General features: G+C 42.4%; 1 protein-coding gene across 1 annotated transcript in view; it reads right to left on the minus strand.

Moving 5' to 3' along the window:
- Positions 1-1,626: 1,626 nt before the first annotated feature.
- The window catches only part of npas2 (neuronal PAS domain protein 2), a 41,218-nt gene continuing 26,654 nt past the window's right edge, over positions 1,627-16,190 (minus strand). Inside the window, exons 10-21 of the mRNA XM_024010923.2 lie at positions 14,128-14,210; positions 12,802-12,908; positions 12,374-12,521; positions 11,781-11,865; positions 11,334-11,463; positions 11,012-11,118; positions 10,066-10,245; positions 9,572-9,781; positions 5,959-6,152; positions 5,285-5,377; positions 3,207-3,417; positions 1,627-3,082 (exon numbers count right to left, since the gene is read on the minus strand). Of these exons, the coding sequence (XP_023866691.1) occupies positions 2,885-3,082; positions 3,207-3,417; positions 5,285-5,377; positions 5,959-6,152; positions 9,572-9,781; positions 10,066-10,245; positions 11,012-11,118; positions 11,334-11,463; positions 11,781-11,865; positions 12,374-12,521; positions 12,802-12,908; positions 14,128-14,210 (1,746 nt within the window). The 3' untranslated portion in view covers positions 1,627-2,884. The remainder of the gene's footprint in view (positions 3,083-3,206; positions 3,418-5,284; positions 5,378-5,958; positions 6,153-9,571; positions 9,782-10,065; positions 10,246-11,011; positions 11,119-11,333; positions 11,464-11,780; positions 11,866-12,373; positions 12,522-12,801; positions 12,909-14,127; positions 14,211-16,190) is intronic.

Raw genomic sequence — 16,190 nt, forward strand, 5'->3', positions numbered from 1 at the left:
TTGAAATCTCATTGATCAACGTCTCAACCAAATATGACCCACATTTCCACATTAAAATGACGTGGTGTGCCCAGTAGGTATTGTTTTATATTTAAATGCCTGAATAAAAATGCACACAGTAGAACAGCAAGACATAAAAATAATGGCTGCCTGCTTACACTTGTTTTTAAATATATGGTAAATTAACAAATATGCCCTGGTAGTCTACTAATAAGGTTTGCTCTGTCCATTAAAGTGTGAATAAAAAAATATGAAGCCTGATTTTTATGATTTATTTAATGAAAATGTTGGCATTAGTAATTGGTACTTTTCTTTAGTTTTAGAAAATCAAATGTCAAAATATTTGATTCTATAGTGAACATAATAGGGTTATACTTGTATGAGGATAGGTTTCCAGTTGCTTTGTCAGTCATTAAACAATATATTTTTTCAAACATGGACTAATAGTGTTGGGTGGTGAACATACTATAGTGTTTAATAATGATATCAGTTACAGTATACAGTGCATTCGGAAAGTATTCAGACCCCTTGACCTTTTCCACATTTATTACGTTACAGCCTTATTCTAAAATGCATTAAATAAAAATTAATTCCTCATCAATCTACACACAATACCCCATAATAACATAGCGAAAACAGGTTTTTAGAAATGTTTGCAAATTTATATAAATAAAACTGAGTATTCAGACCCTTCGCTATGAGACTCAAAAATTGAGCTGAGGTGCATCCTGTTTCCATTGATCATCCTTGAGATGTTTCTACAACCTAGATTGGAGTCCACCTGTGGTAAATTCAATTGATTGGACATGATTTGGAAAGGCACACACCTGTCTATATAAGGTCCCACAGTTGATAGTGCATGTCAGAGCAAAAACAAAGCCATGAGGTCGAAGGAATTGTCCGTAGAGCTCCGAGACAGGATTGTGTCGAGGCACAGATCTGGGGAAGGGTACCAAGAAATGTCTGCAGCATTGAAGGTCCCCAAGAACACAGTGGCCTCCATCATTCTTCAATAGAAGAAGTTTGGAACCACCAAGACTCTTCCTAGAGCTGGCCGCCTGGCTAAACTGAGCCATCGGGGTAGAAGGGCCTTGGTCAGGGAGGTGACCAAGAACCCAATGGTAACTCAGAGAGCTCCAAAGTTCCTCTGTCTAGATGGGAGAACCTTCCAGAAGGATAACCATCTCTGCAGCACTCCACCAATCAGGCCTTTATGGTAGAGTGGCCAGACGGAATCCACTCTTCAGTAAAAGGCACATGACAGCCCTCTTGGAGTTTCTCTCAGACGATGAGAAACAAGATTCTCTAGACTGATGAAACCAAGATTGAACTCTTTGGCCTGAAAGCCAAGCATTACGTCTGGAGGAAGCCTGGCACCATCCCTACGGTGAAGCATGGTGGTGGCAGCATCATGCTGTGGGGATGTTTTACAGCGGCAGGGACTGGGAGAATATTCAAGATTGAGGGAAAGATGAACAGAGCAAAGTACAGAGAGATCCTTGATGAAAACCTGCTCCAGAGCGCTCAGGACCTCAGACTGGGGTGAAGGTTCACCTTCCAACAGGACAATGGCCCTAAGCACAAAGCCAAGACAACGCAGGAGTAGCTTCGAGACTCTGAATGTCCTTGAGTGGCCCAGCCAGAGCCCGAACTTGAACCCGATCGAACATCTCTGGAGAGACCTGAAAATAGCTGTGCAGCGACGCTCCTCATTCAACCTGACAGAGCTTAAGAGGATCTGCAGAGAAGAATGGGAGAAACTCCTCAAATACAGGTGTGCCAAGCTTGTAGCGTCATAGCCAAGAAGACTCGAGGCTGTAATCGCTGCCAAAGGTGCTTCAACAAAGTACTGAGTAAAGGGTTTGAATAATTATGTAAATGTGACATTTCCTTTAATTTTTTTTATATAAATTTGCAAAATGTCTAAAAACCAGTTTTTGCTATGTCATTATGGGGTATTGTGTGTAGATTGATGAGGAAAAAATAGAATTAATTCATTTTAGAATAAAGCTGTAACGTAACAAAATGTGGAAAAAGGGAAGGGGTCTGAATACTTTCCAAATGCACTGTATCTAGGATGACTGATTTGAATGTGTGATGAAATAACAACTGATGTCCAACATCAAAATGAACCCTTCCTTTACATTTCCTTCTGGGGAAAATATTGTTGTTTTATACGTTTGTAAAACTGCTGTTTCATAACAAAAAAGTATGCAACTGCACAACAAAACCATAACTCACAAATGTTTTTCATGTGAAATGAAGATGCAACTTTGAAGAAGTAAATGTTCACTGCTTGTGTTTACTCTCTGAACATCAGGACAGATGCTATGAAGAAGTGCAGTCAGTGCACAACTAGACTCACCTAACAATAACCATTTTTTTTTTTGAAATATTATCTGCATAAAAACACATAGCAGAACTGTTTTCCTGATGATTACTTTCATAGTTTTCTCCATCCAGCAGTGTCATGATGAAATATGATGTGTAAGCATGGTCCCAGTAGCTTTGTGGAGTGGGACAGAGAGTGAAGCACAGGCCTTCAGCACACTGACTCCTTTTTCATTTCTGGGAGAGCTGTCACATTGGGGGCCGCCACCGGTCCAAGCAGCCTCTGTCTGTGGTTCACCCCAGCATGGGGTACAAAAACAGCTTTGTCTGAAAAGGGTGGCTCCTTATCAGAAGTAAGGTCACCACAGGCATATTTTCATTTTTTTTGTTGCTGTGGAAACAAAGCCACTTTGGTTTCTTAAACAGCGAATAACACTGCACAGCATGGCGCCAAATAGCCTCTGTCTCTTCTATGCATCCCATATAATTCTGCCACTGAACCTGTGACAATACATTTCAGGGGATATCTAACAACTCTGTTTGAGTTTCGGTGCTACCGAGTGAGCATATTTCGGAAGTCTGAAAGGTTGCCAGTCTGGTTTTGGGAATGGTGGTGTTGTTGCTGCTGTTGTTGTGGTTGCTGCTGCTGCGGTTGTTGTTGAATATAACCCACAGTACCTTGCTGTGGGACAGTAGTGGCGTGGAAGAACGCCTGAGTGGGTCCACTGTGTAAGAGTCCTTGGGGCTGCATCTATCAACAGAAAGGGATCAGGGCATAAGTGAGGTGATACTAGTTATTCTACAGAGTGAGCCAAACCCCCGCCAGCCCAAGGCCTGCTATCACACTACTGCAAGTAGTAGGACTACTACTTTACCTGAAAGAACTGCTGGGGATGCTGCAGCTGTAGAGAGTGATGGTTGGCCTGCTGCTGAGGGTGGTAGGTGGGCTGGGCCTGGTGCGTGATAAAGCTGTTGTGAGGGATCATGATGGGGGACGTGAATACAGGGGAGGGGACCAGGACAGCGTTGCAGTTCACCTGCTGCATGGGGAACGACGGGGTCATCATCTGCTGCTCCAGGGTGTATCTGGGGAGGGATGAGCGCAATCAACCGGTCAACTACATTTACTGTGTTCATAGTAACAGAATATGTTTATTTTTCTTTAACACTTAGATTTCTGTATGGTCTGATTGTTTGCAAATACAGTTGAAGTCGGAAGTTTACATACACTTAGGTTGGAGTCATTAAAACTAGTTTTTCAACCACTCCACAAATTTCTTGTCGGTTAGGACATCTACTTTGTGCATGACACAAGTCATTTTTCCAACAATTGTTTACAGATTATTTCACTTATAATTCACTGTATTACAATTCCAGTGGGTCAGACGTTTACGTACACTAAGTTGACTGTGCCTTTAAACAGCTTGGAAAATTCCAGAAAATGATGTCATGACATTAGAAGCTTCTGATAAGCTAATTGACATCATTTGAGTCAATTGGAGGTGTACCTGTGGATGTATTTCAAGGCCTACCTTCAAACTCAGTGCCTCTTAGCTTGACATCATGGGAAAATCAAAAGAAATCAGCCAAGACTTCAGGAAAAAAATTTGTAGACCTCCACAAGTCTGGTTCATCCTTGGGAGCAATTTCCAAACGCCTGAACGTACCACGTTCATCTGTACAAACAATAGTATGCAAGTATAAACACAATGGTACCACGCAACCATCATACCGCTCAGGAAGGAGACGCGTTCTGTCTCCTAGAGATGAACGTACTTTGGTGCGAAAAGTACAAATTAATACCAGAACAGCAAAGGACCTTGTGAAGATGCTGGAGGAAACATGTATCTATATCCACAGTAAAACAAGTCCTATATCGACATAACCTGAAAGGCAGCTCAGCAAGGAAGAAGCCACTGCTCCAAAACCACCATAAAAAAGCCAGACTACAGTTTGCAACTGCACATGGGGACAAAGATCGTACTTTTTGGAGAAATGTCCTCTGGTCTGATGAAACAAATATAGAACTGTTTGGCCATAATGACCATCATTATGTTTGGAGGAAAAAGGTGGAGACTTGCAAGCCGAAGAACACCATCCCAACCGTGAAGCACGGGGGTGGCAGCATCATGTTGTGGAGGTGCTTTGCTGCAGGAGGGACTGGTGCACTTCACAAAATAGATGGCATCATGAGGAAGTAAAATTATGTGGATATATTGAAGCAACATCTCAAGACATCAGTCAGGAAGTTAAAGCTTGGTCGCAAATGGGTCTTCCAAATGGACAATGACCCCAAGCATACTTCCAAAGTTGTGGCAAAATGGCTTAAGGACAACAAAGTCAAGGTATTGGAGTGGCCATCACAAAGCCCTGACCGCAATCCTATAGATAATTTGTGGGTAAAACTCAAAAAGCATGTGTGAGCAAGGAGGCCTACAAACCTGACTCCGTTACACCAGCTCTGTCAGGAGGAATGGGCCAAATTTCACCCAACTTATTGTGGGAAGCTTGTGGAAGGCTACCCGAAACGTTTGACCCAAGTTAAACAATTTAAAGGCAATGCTACCAAATACTAATTGAGTGTATGTAAACTTCTGACCCACTGGGAATGTGATGAAAGAAATAAAAGCTGAAATAAATCATTCTCTCTACTATTATTCTGACATTTCACATTCTTAAATAAAGTGGTGATCCTAACTGACCTAAGACAATGAATTTTTACTAGGATTAAATGTCAGGAATTGTGAAAACTGAGTTTAAATGTATTTGGCTAAGGTGTATGTAAACTTCCGACTTCAACTGTAAGTTTATATCATGTGTTTTAAGTACAATCAGGTCATATCAAGGATAAATGTTCTCATATTTCACTCCATGTACTACATATGGGTCAAATAATAGACCATTTAAAGAAAGTCAACATAATGATTAATTACACACTCAATCACACACTTACTTGGTTTGCTGGATGGCTGTGTTGCACTGGGAAGCCTGGGAGCTCATACTGCTATCAGGTAAGAGGGTCTGCATTGGCTGGTTGAGCAGCATGCTGCCAGAAAGAACGGTCTATGTCAGTGTCAAATCTGGAACTCCAACCTTTCTAAAAATGACTCCTGGGCCATGAGGGCTGAGATTGCACAAGCTGGTATTTTCCACCTTTGACATACTTATCCATCTCCTAAATACAGTGCGAGTCCAATCGACAGGACAAAAGGTTTTGTGACTCAAGGAGACTATTCCCTCTCCAATGTCACCCTAACCTTTTTCTTCTAACCATTTGATTTCAACCTGATGAACTCAAACCTACTTTTATTTTTGATTAAGTTAACAGAAGGACAAGACTTTCATATCAAGTTACTTTCACTTCAAGGTAAGCAGGTGTTAAGCAGGTGCTCTTTCATTCAGAATTCATACAATGTAGCTATGATTAACTTCAAATCATAAAGCTTTGTTTTGATAATATACAGCTTGCCATGTCAATGTTTCCCAAAATGTATTCAGTTACAAGTTGCTTCGATTCAGACCAAACTAAAAGTTGAGTTACACTGACCATGAAGAACAGACTCAACACGTTCTTGAAAGGAATTCTGCAACAAGAAATCAGAGTGTTTAACTGTCTGTAGGGCTCACCGTAACTGTCCCTCTTGACTGAACTCGGTGTCTGAGTGTCTTTGGTTTGCATCCTGCAGTGGCTGTGTGTTCATCTGCTGAGAGAACATCATGGGGTTGCTGTAGAAGGGCATGGTCAGGCTGGTGTGGGTGTGCACCGGGAGACTGACTGCCTGCATCTGCCCGCCTGCACTCCTTATCAATCTCTGCTGCACCTAAACAACAACAACAGGGACATTAACACCAGGTTGACTGCAGTCATGAACAAAACACGTCCTTGTGTATTTGAAATCAAATCAAACTTTATTTGTCACATAATACAACCAGTGTAGACCTTACCATGAAATGCTTACTAACAAGCCCTTAACCAACAGTGCAGTTCAAGAAGAGTTTAAAAAGAATTATACCAAATAAACTAGAGTAAAGAATAATAAAAAGGAGCACAATAAGATTAACAATAACGAGGCTATATACAGGGGTACCGGTGCCGAGTCAAGAGTGAGTAGACAGCAGTGTACAAAACAAATGGGGGGGGGGGGGGTCAATGTAAATAGGTCTCGGTGGCCATTTGATTAATTGTTCAGCGGTCTAATGACTTGGGATAGAGCTGTTGAGGAGCTTTTGGTCCTAGACTTGGCGCTCCGTTACCGCTTGCCGTGCGGTAGCAGAGAAAACAGTCTATCACTTGGGTGACTGTAGTCTCTGACAATTTTTTGGACTTTCCTCTGACACCGCCTATTATATACAGTTGAAGTCGGAAGTTTACATACACCTTAGTCAAATACATTTGAAACATGTTCACAATTCCTGACATTTATTCCTAGTAAAAATTCCCTGTCTTAGGTCAGTTAGGATCACCACTTTATTTAAGAATGTGAAATGTCAGAATATATAGAGAGAATGATTTTTCAGCTTTTATTTATTTCATCACATTCCCAGTGGGTCAGAAGTTACATACACTCAATTAGTATTTGGTAGCATTGCCTTTAAATTGTTTAGCTTGGTCAAACGTTTCGGGTAGCCTTCCACAAGCTTCCCACAATAAGTTGGGTGAATTTTGTCCCATTCCTCCTGACAGAGCTAGTGAACTGAATCAGATTTGTAGGCCCTCCTAATCACACACGCTTTTTCAGTTCTGCCCACAAATTATCTATAGGATTGAGGTCAGCTTTTGTGATTGCCACCCACTACTTGACTTGTGTCCTTAAGCCATTTGCCACAACTTTGGAAGTATGCTTGGGGTCATTGTCCATTTGGAAGACCCATTAGCTTTAACTTCCTGACTGATGTCTTGAGATGTTGCTTCAATATATCCACATAATTTTACTTCCTCATGATGCCATCTATTTTGTAGAGTCCACTAAGGCAGCAAAGCACCCCACCAACATGATGCTGCCACCCCCGTGCTGCACGGTTGGGGATGGTGTTCTTCGGCTTGCAAGCCTCCCCCTTTTTCCTCCCAAACATAACGGTGTCATTATGGCCAAACAGTTCTATATTTGTTTCATCAGACCAGAGACATTTCTCCAAAAAGTACGATCTTGTCCCCATGTGCAGTTGCAAACTGCAGCTGGCTTTTTTATGGTGGTTTTGGAGCAGTGGCTTCTTCCTTGCTGAGCGGCCTTTCAGGTTATGTCGATATAGGACCGTTTTACTGTGTGATAAGATACATTTGTACATGTTTCCTCCAGCATCTTCACAAGGTCCTTTGCTGTTGTTCGGGATTAATTTGCACTTTTCGCACCAAAGTACGTTCATCTCTACAGACAGAACACATCTCTTTCCTGAGCGTATGAACGGTGTGGGTCCTGCGTGGTATGTTGTTTATATTTGCGTACTATTGTTTTGACAGATGAATGTGGTAACTTCAGGCATTTGGAAATTGCTCCCAAGGATGAACCAGACTGTGGAGGTCTACAATTTATTTTCTGAAGTCTTGGCTGATTTCTTTTGATTTTCCCATGATGTCAAGCAAAAGGCACTGAGTTTGAAGGTAGGCCTTGAAATACATCCACAGGTACACCTCCAATTGACTCAAATGATGTCAATTAGCCAAGTTTTATTTATTTTCCCTTATTTAACTAGGCAAGTCAGATAAGAACAAATTCTTATTTTCAATGACGGCCTAGGAACAGTGGGTGAACTGCCTTGTCAGGGGCAGAACATCAGATTTTTACCTTGTCAGCTCGGGGATTCGATCTTGCAACCGTTCGGTTACTAGTCCAACGCTCTAAACACTAAGCTACTGCCACCCCAATCAGAAGGTCTAAAGCCATGACATAATTCTCTGGAATTTTCCAAGCTGTTTAAAGGCCACAGTCAACTTCGTGTATGTTAACATCTGACCCACTGAATATTGTGATACAGTGAATTGTAAGTGAAATAATTGTCTGTAAACAATTGTTGGAAAAATTACTTGTGCATGCACAAAGTAGATGTCCTAACCGACTTGCCAAAACTATAGTTTGTTAACAAGAAATTTGTGGAGTGGTTGATAAACGAGTTTTAATGACTCTAACCTAAGGGTATGTAAACTTCCGACTTCAACTGTAGGTCCTGGGATGACAGGAAGATTGGCCCCAGTGATGTACCGGGCAGTACGCACTACCCTCTGTAGCGCCTTACAGTCAGATGCCGAGCAGTTGCCATACCAGGTGGTGATGCAACCGGTCAGGATGCTCCGATGGTGCAGCTGTAGAACTTTTTAAGGATCTGGGGACCCATGCCAAATCTTTTCAGTCTCCTGGGGGGGAAAAGGGTGTTCCTCTTTCACGACTGTCTTGGTGTGTTTGGAACATGATAGTTTGTGTTGATGTGGACACCAAGGAACTTGAAACTCTCGACCCGCTCCTCTACAGCCCCAGCATGTAATGGGCCTGTTTGCCCGCCTTTTCCTGTCAGTCCACGATTAGCTCCTTTGTCTTTCTCACATTGAGGGAGAGGTTGTTGTCCTAGCACCACACTGCCAGGTCTCTGACCTCCTCCCTAAGGCGGTCTCATCGTTGTTGGTGATCATGCATACCACTGTTGTGTCATCAGCAAACTTAATGATGGTGTTGGAATCGTGTTTGGCCACACAGTCGTGGGTGAGCGTGGTACAGGAGGGGACTAAGTACACACCCCTGAGGGACCCCAGTGTTGAGGATCAGCGTGGCAGATGTGTTGTACCTACCCTTACCACCTGGTGTGGCCTGTCAGGAAGTCCAGATCCAGTTGCAGAGGAAAGTGTTTAGTCCCAGGGTCCTTAGCTTAGTGTGCTTCGTGGGCACTATGGTGTTGAACGCTGAGCTTGTAGTCAATAAACAGCATTCTCACATAGGTGTTCCTTTTGTCCAGATGGGAAAGGGCAGTGTGGAGTGCGATTGAGATTGCATCATCTGTGGATCTGTTGGGGCGGTATGCAAAATGGAGTGGGTCTAGGGTATCCAGGAGGATGCTGTTGATGTGAGCCATGACCAGCCTTTCAAAGCACTTCATGGCTACCGACGTGAGTGCTACTGGGCAGTAATCATTTAGGCAGGTTACCTTCGCTTCCTTGGGCACAGGGACTATGGTGAATATTTCCCTGCTAACTCTATACAAAGTAAAAGTCTAAAGCTATTGGGATAAGAGTACAGAGGGAGAGCTGGGGTACCTGAGGGGAGGGTGTGCTGTGCTCTCTGAGGAGAGAGTGAGGGGACAAGTCGTGGGCTCCATGGAGAGGCTGTTTGGAGTGGGCCGAGGCCTGCCTGATCACCCTAGATTGGGGCTGATGCTGCTGGACCGGCCTCCCTGGACCCTGCTGCTGAGGCTGCTGCTGTTGGACCTGGCCAAAGTCACCGTGGATGGGTTGCTGTAACAACATCTACACACACACACACGAGGGCTTAGCTACTGTATCCACTCTATGGCAATTGGCTTAGGTCAGCGTTTCCCAATCTCGGTCCTCGGGACCCCAAGGGGTGCACGTTTTGGTTTTTGCCCTAGCACTACACAGCTGATTCAAAGCTAGATGATTAATTTATTATTTGAATCAGCTGTGTAGTGTTAGGACAAAAACCAAAACAGAGGACCGAGTTTGGGGAAACCCTGGCTTAGGTTAAGGGACTGCTTTAGGCCGGGCGTCTGACTAGCGGTAAGCAGGGTTACCTGGAGGTTAGCTAGCTGAAGCTTCTCCTTGATGTCATGCAGCTCCTGCTGCTGAGTCTTGATGTCCATCTGCAGGATGCGTGTCCTCTCCTCCAGCTGCTCCTTGAGCTGGTTCATCACACCTAGCTGAGGCTCTTGGGGCTGCTGTTGGTACATGGACTGCTGCTGCTGCTGTTGTTGCTGCGACAGAAATAATAGGATAGACAGCCATCATGATAACGGCGGTTCACATCAAAGTACCATGCATGGGCGATGCTCTGGCACAAGACTTCACAGCTGCCTACACACATTTTCAGAGCCAAGGAGGACTCTGCTGTAGTTCAGAAATACAGCACTCAAGCACTTGAGGTCCACAGAAATCATCCTCACATTCATTATCGCTTGATTAGCACTTCCAGCTCTTCTTGTTTCCAGCTCTTCTTCTTGTTTTCATGCAGATGTAGGAGATCCTTTTACTGGGCCTCATTTAACATGAGTTGAAGTGATCATCTTGAGACAAATTATACATACTTGAGAATAGTAGTTTTACATCTGGAATATAATTGTCATCTACATTTACAGCTATAATATGATCATCCCCAATTACATTGCTGTGGTCTAAAATCAAGTGGGAGTGGAGGCATTTCACACAAACAAACGAGGATGTCAACCAACAGACAAGAGCAAGCTGTCATAATACTGGGAGACTACTAGACAAACAGTAAGCAGGCAGGAGACAGACAGGAGAGATTAGACTAAACATCAACCATTACGGAGTGCTGGCTGCAGGTAGGAGAAAGGGGGAGGCTCAGTTGGGGAAGGAGGTCAAAATAGTTTTGCCTCTGTACCAAAGTCTATAAGGTGAAGGACAACAAAAACAGACAGGGAGTTGAGCAGGATTCTAGGCTGATGTTTTTCTACAGGTATTGGTTTTTCCACTGGCTAGTTCTTAATGAGGTGAACTGACCTTTGCACTACTGGGTACGAGTATGGCCAAATTCTTCTCTGTCCCCGCGACTGATGCAGACTGTCGTGATGGTGTGCAAGCGTCTGTGAACCGCAAAGACGTGTTGGCTGGTGGGGAAAATTATTAAATATGTAGAAGGTCCCGCATACTTCATAATTAACCATTTAAATCTAAAATTGTATACAGTAAGTGAGTGTATGGTGGTGCAGTTTGGATTAGGGTGAAAGTGGTGTTGTATGGTACAGGGTTCAAGTCTAAATGGACTAATTCAGTATGGGGGTATTTGGGTTAGCTGGACAAATAGAGCAACAGGGGGACTCACATGCCGAATCGGACAGGGCCGTGTGGGAGGATTTCCGGGAGCTGTGGGAGGACACTGAGCATGCCCCGCTCATCCTGTCCTGTGCGGGAGGGTCCAGATTGGGACAGATGTCCAGGTACACCTCCTGAGCCTGGAACACACAGGATAGACAGAGGAGTATCAAGTACTGACAGCGCCAATAAGATCTGGGACATATTTGCTTTTACCCACTCAGAATACACACAACAATGCCTGACACTGGAAAGCTCCGTATTTGCATGGCATTTCACCATCCCACTTAGCTCTGAACACTAACACAGGATTGGGAAGTAGAGCACTACTGTACATGATGGTAACAATTGAACCTGGTAAAATGGCTGTTTATTGGGAAACTTGAATACTGGATGTTATTGTAACATTCTTTATGATTCATTATTTATATTTGATCTTAGTGTCTCTTCTTCATACCTTTATGGAGGACGAAGTGGCCATCTCAGGTGACGTCTCCTCCAAGCCAAACTCTCTCCTCCTCTCTGCTCTCACCTCCGCGTAACTACAAGTCCGTGACAGAGTGCAATAGAAAGAAAGATCAAATGTCAAATGATTTGCACATAAGCCTAGCTTTTCCATCAACAATCAATCAAATTTGTTTTATAAAGCGCTTTTTACATCTACCCCGCCTAAATCCCCAAAGAGCAAGCAATGCAGATGCACAGTGACTAGGAAAAACTCTCTAGAAAGGTTGGAACCTAGGAAGAAACCTAGAGAGGAACCAGGCTCTGAGGGGTGGCCAGTCCTCTTCTGGCTGTGCTGGGTGGAGTTTATAAGAGTACATGGCCATTAAGGCCAGATCTTTCTTCAAAACGTTCAGATATTCATCCTCAATTTACAATATCTAATGACAGACAGCTAATACTACTAATGCAGTGGAGATCAGGTTCAATAGGTCTATACTAGACTGATCCTGTTGAACTATACGGGGGGGGGGGTTCTCACCCTCAGGCAGCATCATAGTATATTTTACCAAACATGACAGAGAGAGACAGAGGAATTAGGTTTACCTGACGACTGTGTGAGTGCACACTATGAACTCTGGCTTGGAGTTCCACTGATGGTATGTAATGTAGTAGTGTGTCTGCAACCAGATCCACTGCTGACCCTTGGTCAGAAACCGATAGTAGCAGGATTTACCCTTCCCAAACTGCATTACTGTGAAGACAACACAACACAGGGACATTTTCAACAGAGCAGTCAGGCATACACAAATCACTACACTGCCCTTGTTCCCGAAATCCTAAAACATCAGGGTAGGAGTAGCAAGCTCTAAGCAGTCTCAGAAGTCTGGGCTTTTTATGCACATTGGTGAAGTGGAAATAGAAATGTAACTACAGTGGGATGACCTATTTCTGTGAAATGGCTGCCTGGATCCTGTGGTAGTGAGGGAGAGCGGGAGAGAGGGATGAAAGAGGTAGTGGAGAGAGTTGCTTACATTGCTTATGACACCGCGCTATAAGCTCCAAGTCATCCACATGATAGTAATCATAGCCAGAAGTCCCAAGAACCTCAAAGGGCAAGTAGCCGATGATTGGTGAAGCTCTGGAAAAAGAGAATAACCAAGATATTAGGCAGCTATGTTTTATAACAACAACAGACTGGTTAAACTGCGACATTTCGTATTTATTTTGTCGGAATGTATTATTTTGCAGCCTTGAGAGAATAACTTGATTGATAATGCCATAATTACCTTGACAAAGAAATTGAAAAATGCATAAACATTATGATTAATAAACCTAAGTTTGTACTGCCTCAAGCACACAGAGCAATATAACTTCATATGATCCATACAGTTATGACACATTGACAGAATATCACCACTCTAAATAGGCTAGGGCTGAGCGAGTGCGATGTTGCGAATGCCTAAAAAATGCGTAAACATGGCAATGTTGTATAATCACAGCTATGATTATGACGTGATTTTGGCTCACTTGGTGCATTTCATTCATCAATGCTCAGTTAAATCCACTTAGCCTAGGCCCCCATAAGCCAAATTCAGAATGGCATGCAGGTCACATTATAGAGGGAGCCATTCTTGAGACCCAGCGCAGAGCACAGCAGTTTGGCAAGGAGCTGTGAATGTCCAATTTTAGCTCAGCAGAGCACAGGACGTACAATTTCTTCCTTTGGCTTTACCTTCTTTACAGTTATCTAATAATCTTGGGGAGGTTGCCATCCTCCCTGCTCTGAATTCACAAGGGTCTTTGATTAGCAGGTACTAAGGGATTTGATACTGCACTGGTGGTGTCATGAATGATAGAATGTTGCAGTCTGGGCTGTTTCTCACTGGTCCTTTATCACCTGTGACATTGCAGACTAATCTTGTGTCTCACTCTCACTATCCAGGGCAGGGCAGCAGGTTTAAATGCCTTACTTAGTGAGGACGCCAGGCCACACAGTGGAAACTAGCACAATCAGTCGGTCACGCCACTAGCACCAGCAGTCTGCTGAACACTGAGCCTGATCACCCAAAGCCAATCAGATGGAACTTAACCAAGGGACACAGCGGGGCAGTATGACACGCCAGTAGACAGAGTTTACAAACAACAATATCATGTTAATGCCAAGATAGGGACAGGAGAGAACAGCAGTTGTCCTCTTAAATCTATATGTTACTGTAGCGCTAAAGATGTGCAGCCCAGAGGATGTCAGTTGATGGGCACCGATGATAGTGTAGCTTTCCATCAGGCTATGAAACTACTCAATTAAAGACTGATAACAGATGGAGGACAAAATGTACATGTTTCTTTGCTCCTCTTACCTGTGATCTAAGAACAGGAACTTCCATTCAAGGCTGTGTCTAGATGTGAATTCATCACAGGGATCTTCCACATTACACAAATCCTGGTAAAAGTAACAAAAATACAATTTAAGGCACTAGAGAACCAATCCTTAAATCCTAAAAAAAACTATTGTGACCATGGAATTATAAGCTTCTATCTACGAAAAGTCTAGATCTGAGTTATAAGTTTTCACGTCATATCTCAGAACTGTTTTGTAGTGAATTCCTTGTTCATAACTAATCAAGTCCCTCACCATAAAGGTACTTAAAGTGCAGAGTATCAAAATCCTGAGACTTTTGTAAATTCGTTTTTTTAGGGAGGTGTTGTAATTGTAACCTTGTAAGTCTCAAAAGTGGATCTGTGTTGTGTAAAAAGGTTCTTTCTGGCACTTAATGATACGATTATTTCAACGTTAATAGAAAAGTAAAGCCATTTAATGATTAAATGAAGAGAATACCCTTCCTTCCTTCAAACCACATGATGTAATACATAATTTCATAATCAACATCAATTCAACATTCATTCATAATCACCAATCACTTGTCCTTGCATCAAAGCTAAGAACAGCTTCTATCTCAAGGCCATCAGACTGTTAAATAGCCATCACTGGCCGGCTACCACCCGGTTACTCAACCCTGCACCTTAGAGGCTGCTGCCCTATGTACATAGACATGGAATCACTGGTCAATTTAATAATGGAACACTACATACTGCTTTACTCATTTCATATGTATATACTGTAATGCCACTCCGACATTGCTCATCCTAATATGAATATATTTCTTAATTCCATTCTTTCTATTTTACTTTTAGATGTGTGTATTGTGTGAATTGTTTGATACTACTGCACTGTTGGAGCTAGGAACACAAGCATTTCGTTACACCCGCAATAAAATCTGCTATATATGTGTATGTGACCAATAACATCTGCTAAGTATGTGTATGTGACCAATAACATCTTCTAAATATGTGTATGTGACCAATAAAATGTGATTTGATTTTGATTTTAAAACAATAGTTCAATGAAATGACAACTACCCTACAGTGATTTCAGAAAGTATTCACACCCCTTGACTTTTTCCACATTTTATTTTGTTACAAAGTTGGATTAAAATTGATTTAATTGACATTTTCTGTCAACCGTTTACACAAAATACTCTGTAGTGTCAAAGTAAAAAAGAATAATAATAATTTAAAAAAACACTAATATATCTTGATTAGATAAGTATTCAACCCCCTGAGTCTATACATGTTAACACCTTAGGCAGTGATTACTGCTGTGAGTCTTTCTGAGTGAGTCTCTATGAGCTTTGCACACCTGGATTGCACAATATTTGCTCTGTCAAGTTATGTTGATCATTGCTAGACAGCCATTTTCAAGTCTTGCCATAGATTTTCAAGCAGATTTAAGTCAAAACTGTAACTAGACCACTCAGGAACATTTAATGTTGTCTTAGTAAGCAACTTCAGTGGATTTGCCCCAAAGATGGAAGGTGGAAATTGCTTTTTAAATTGTAGAACCAGTTTTATTGGTTGTAATTGCCAATTGGGTAATTGTATGGTCCTGGGGACCAAGTGCTTATATTATGTAGGCCTACCTGTTTGAGCTCCTGTTAGACAATTTAGTTTCTCAAGGGGACAGTCTTGCCCTCTACCTGTGTCAGTTCAGATAGGACAGGTTAAGCCTGATACAGAGGCTATTTCTTTTGGGATAATGCCTGTGTATATTTCGTAAATCTACATGTATATTTTGTATGATCTGGCGCTTTCAACATTGGATTACCAAGACCTGTAAATAAATCTACACTCTGAGCACGTCAACCTGCCTTGTTTTCTGCTGATGTCAAGCCCTTACGACTGCTACATGTCCCTATTTTACAATTACAAATGCTAATCAAAATGTGTTGTAGACAAAATAATGAAAAGTGCTGTCTGGTGGCCTCAATACAGAGATTTGTAGTTGAACAAGTCGCTGCATGTATAGATTTTTTTGTTACTTGACTTGAGACTTTACTTGAAAACTTGTGACTCGACTTGACTT

Source organism: Salvelinus sp. IW2-2015, linkage group LG20 (assembly GCF_002910315.2).
Source record: "Salvelinus sp. IW2-2015 linkage group LG20, ASM291031v2, whole genome shotgun sequence".
Lineage (NCBI taxonomy): Eukaryota > Metazoa > Chordata > Actinopteri > Salmoniformes > Salmonidae > Salvelinus > Salvelinus sp. IW2-2015.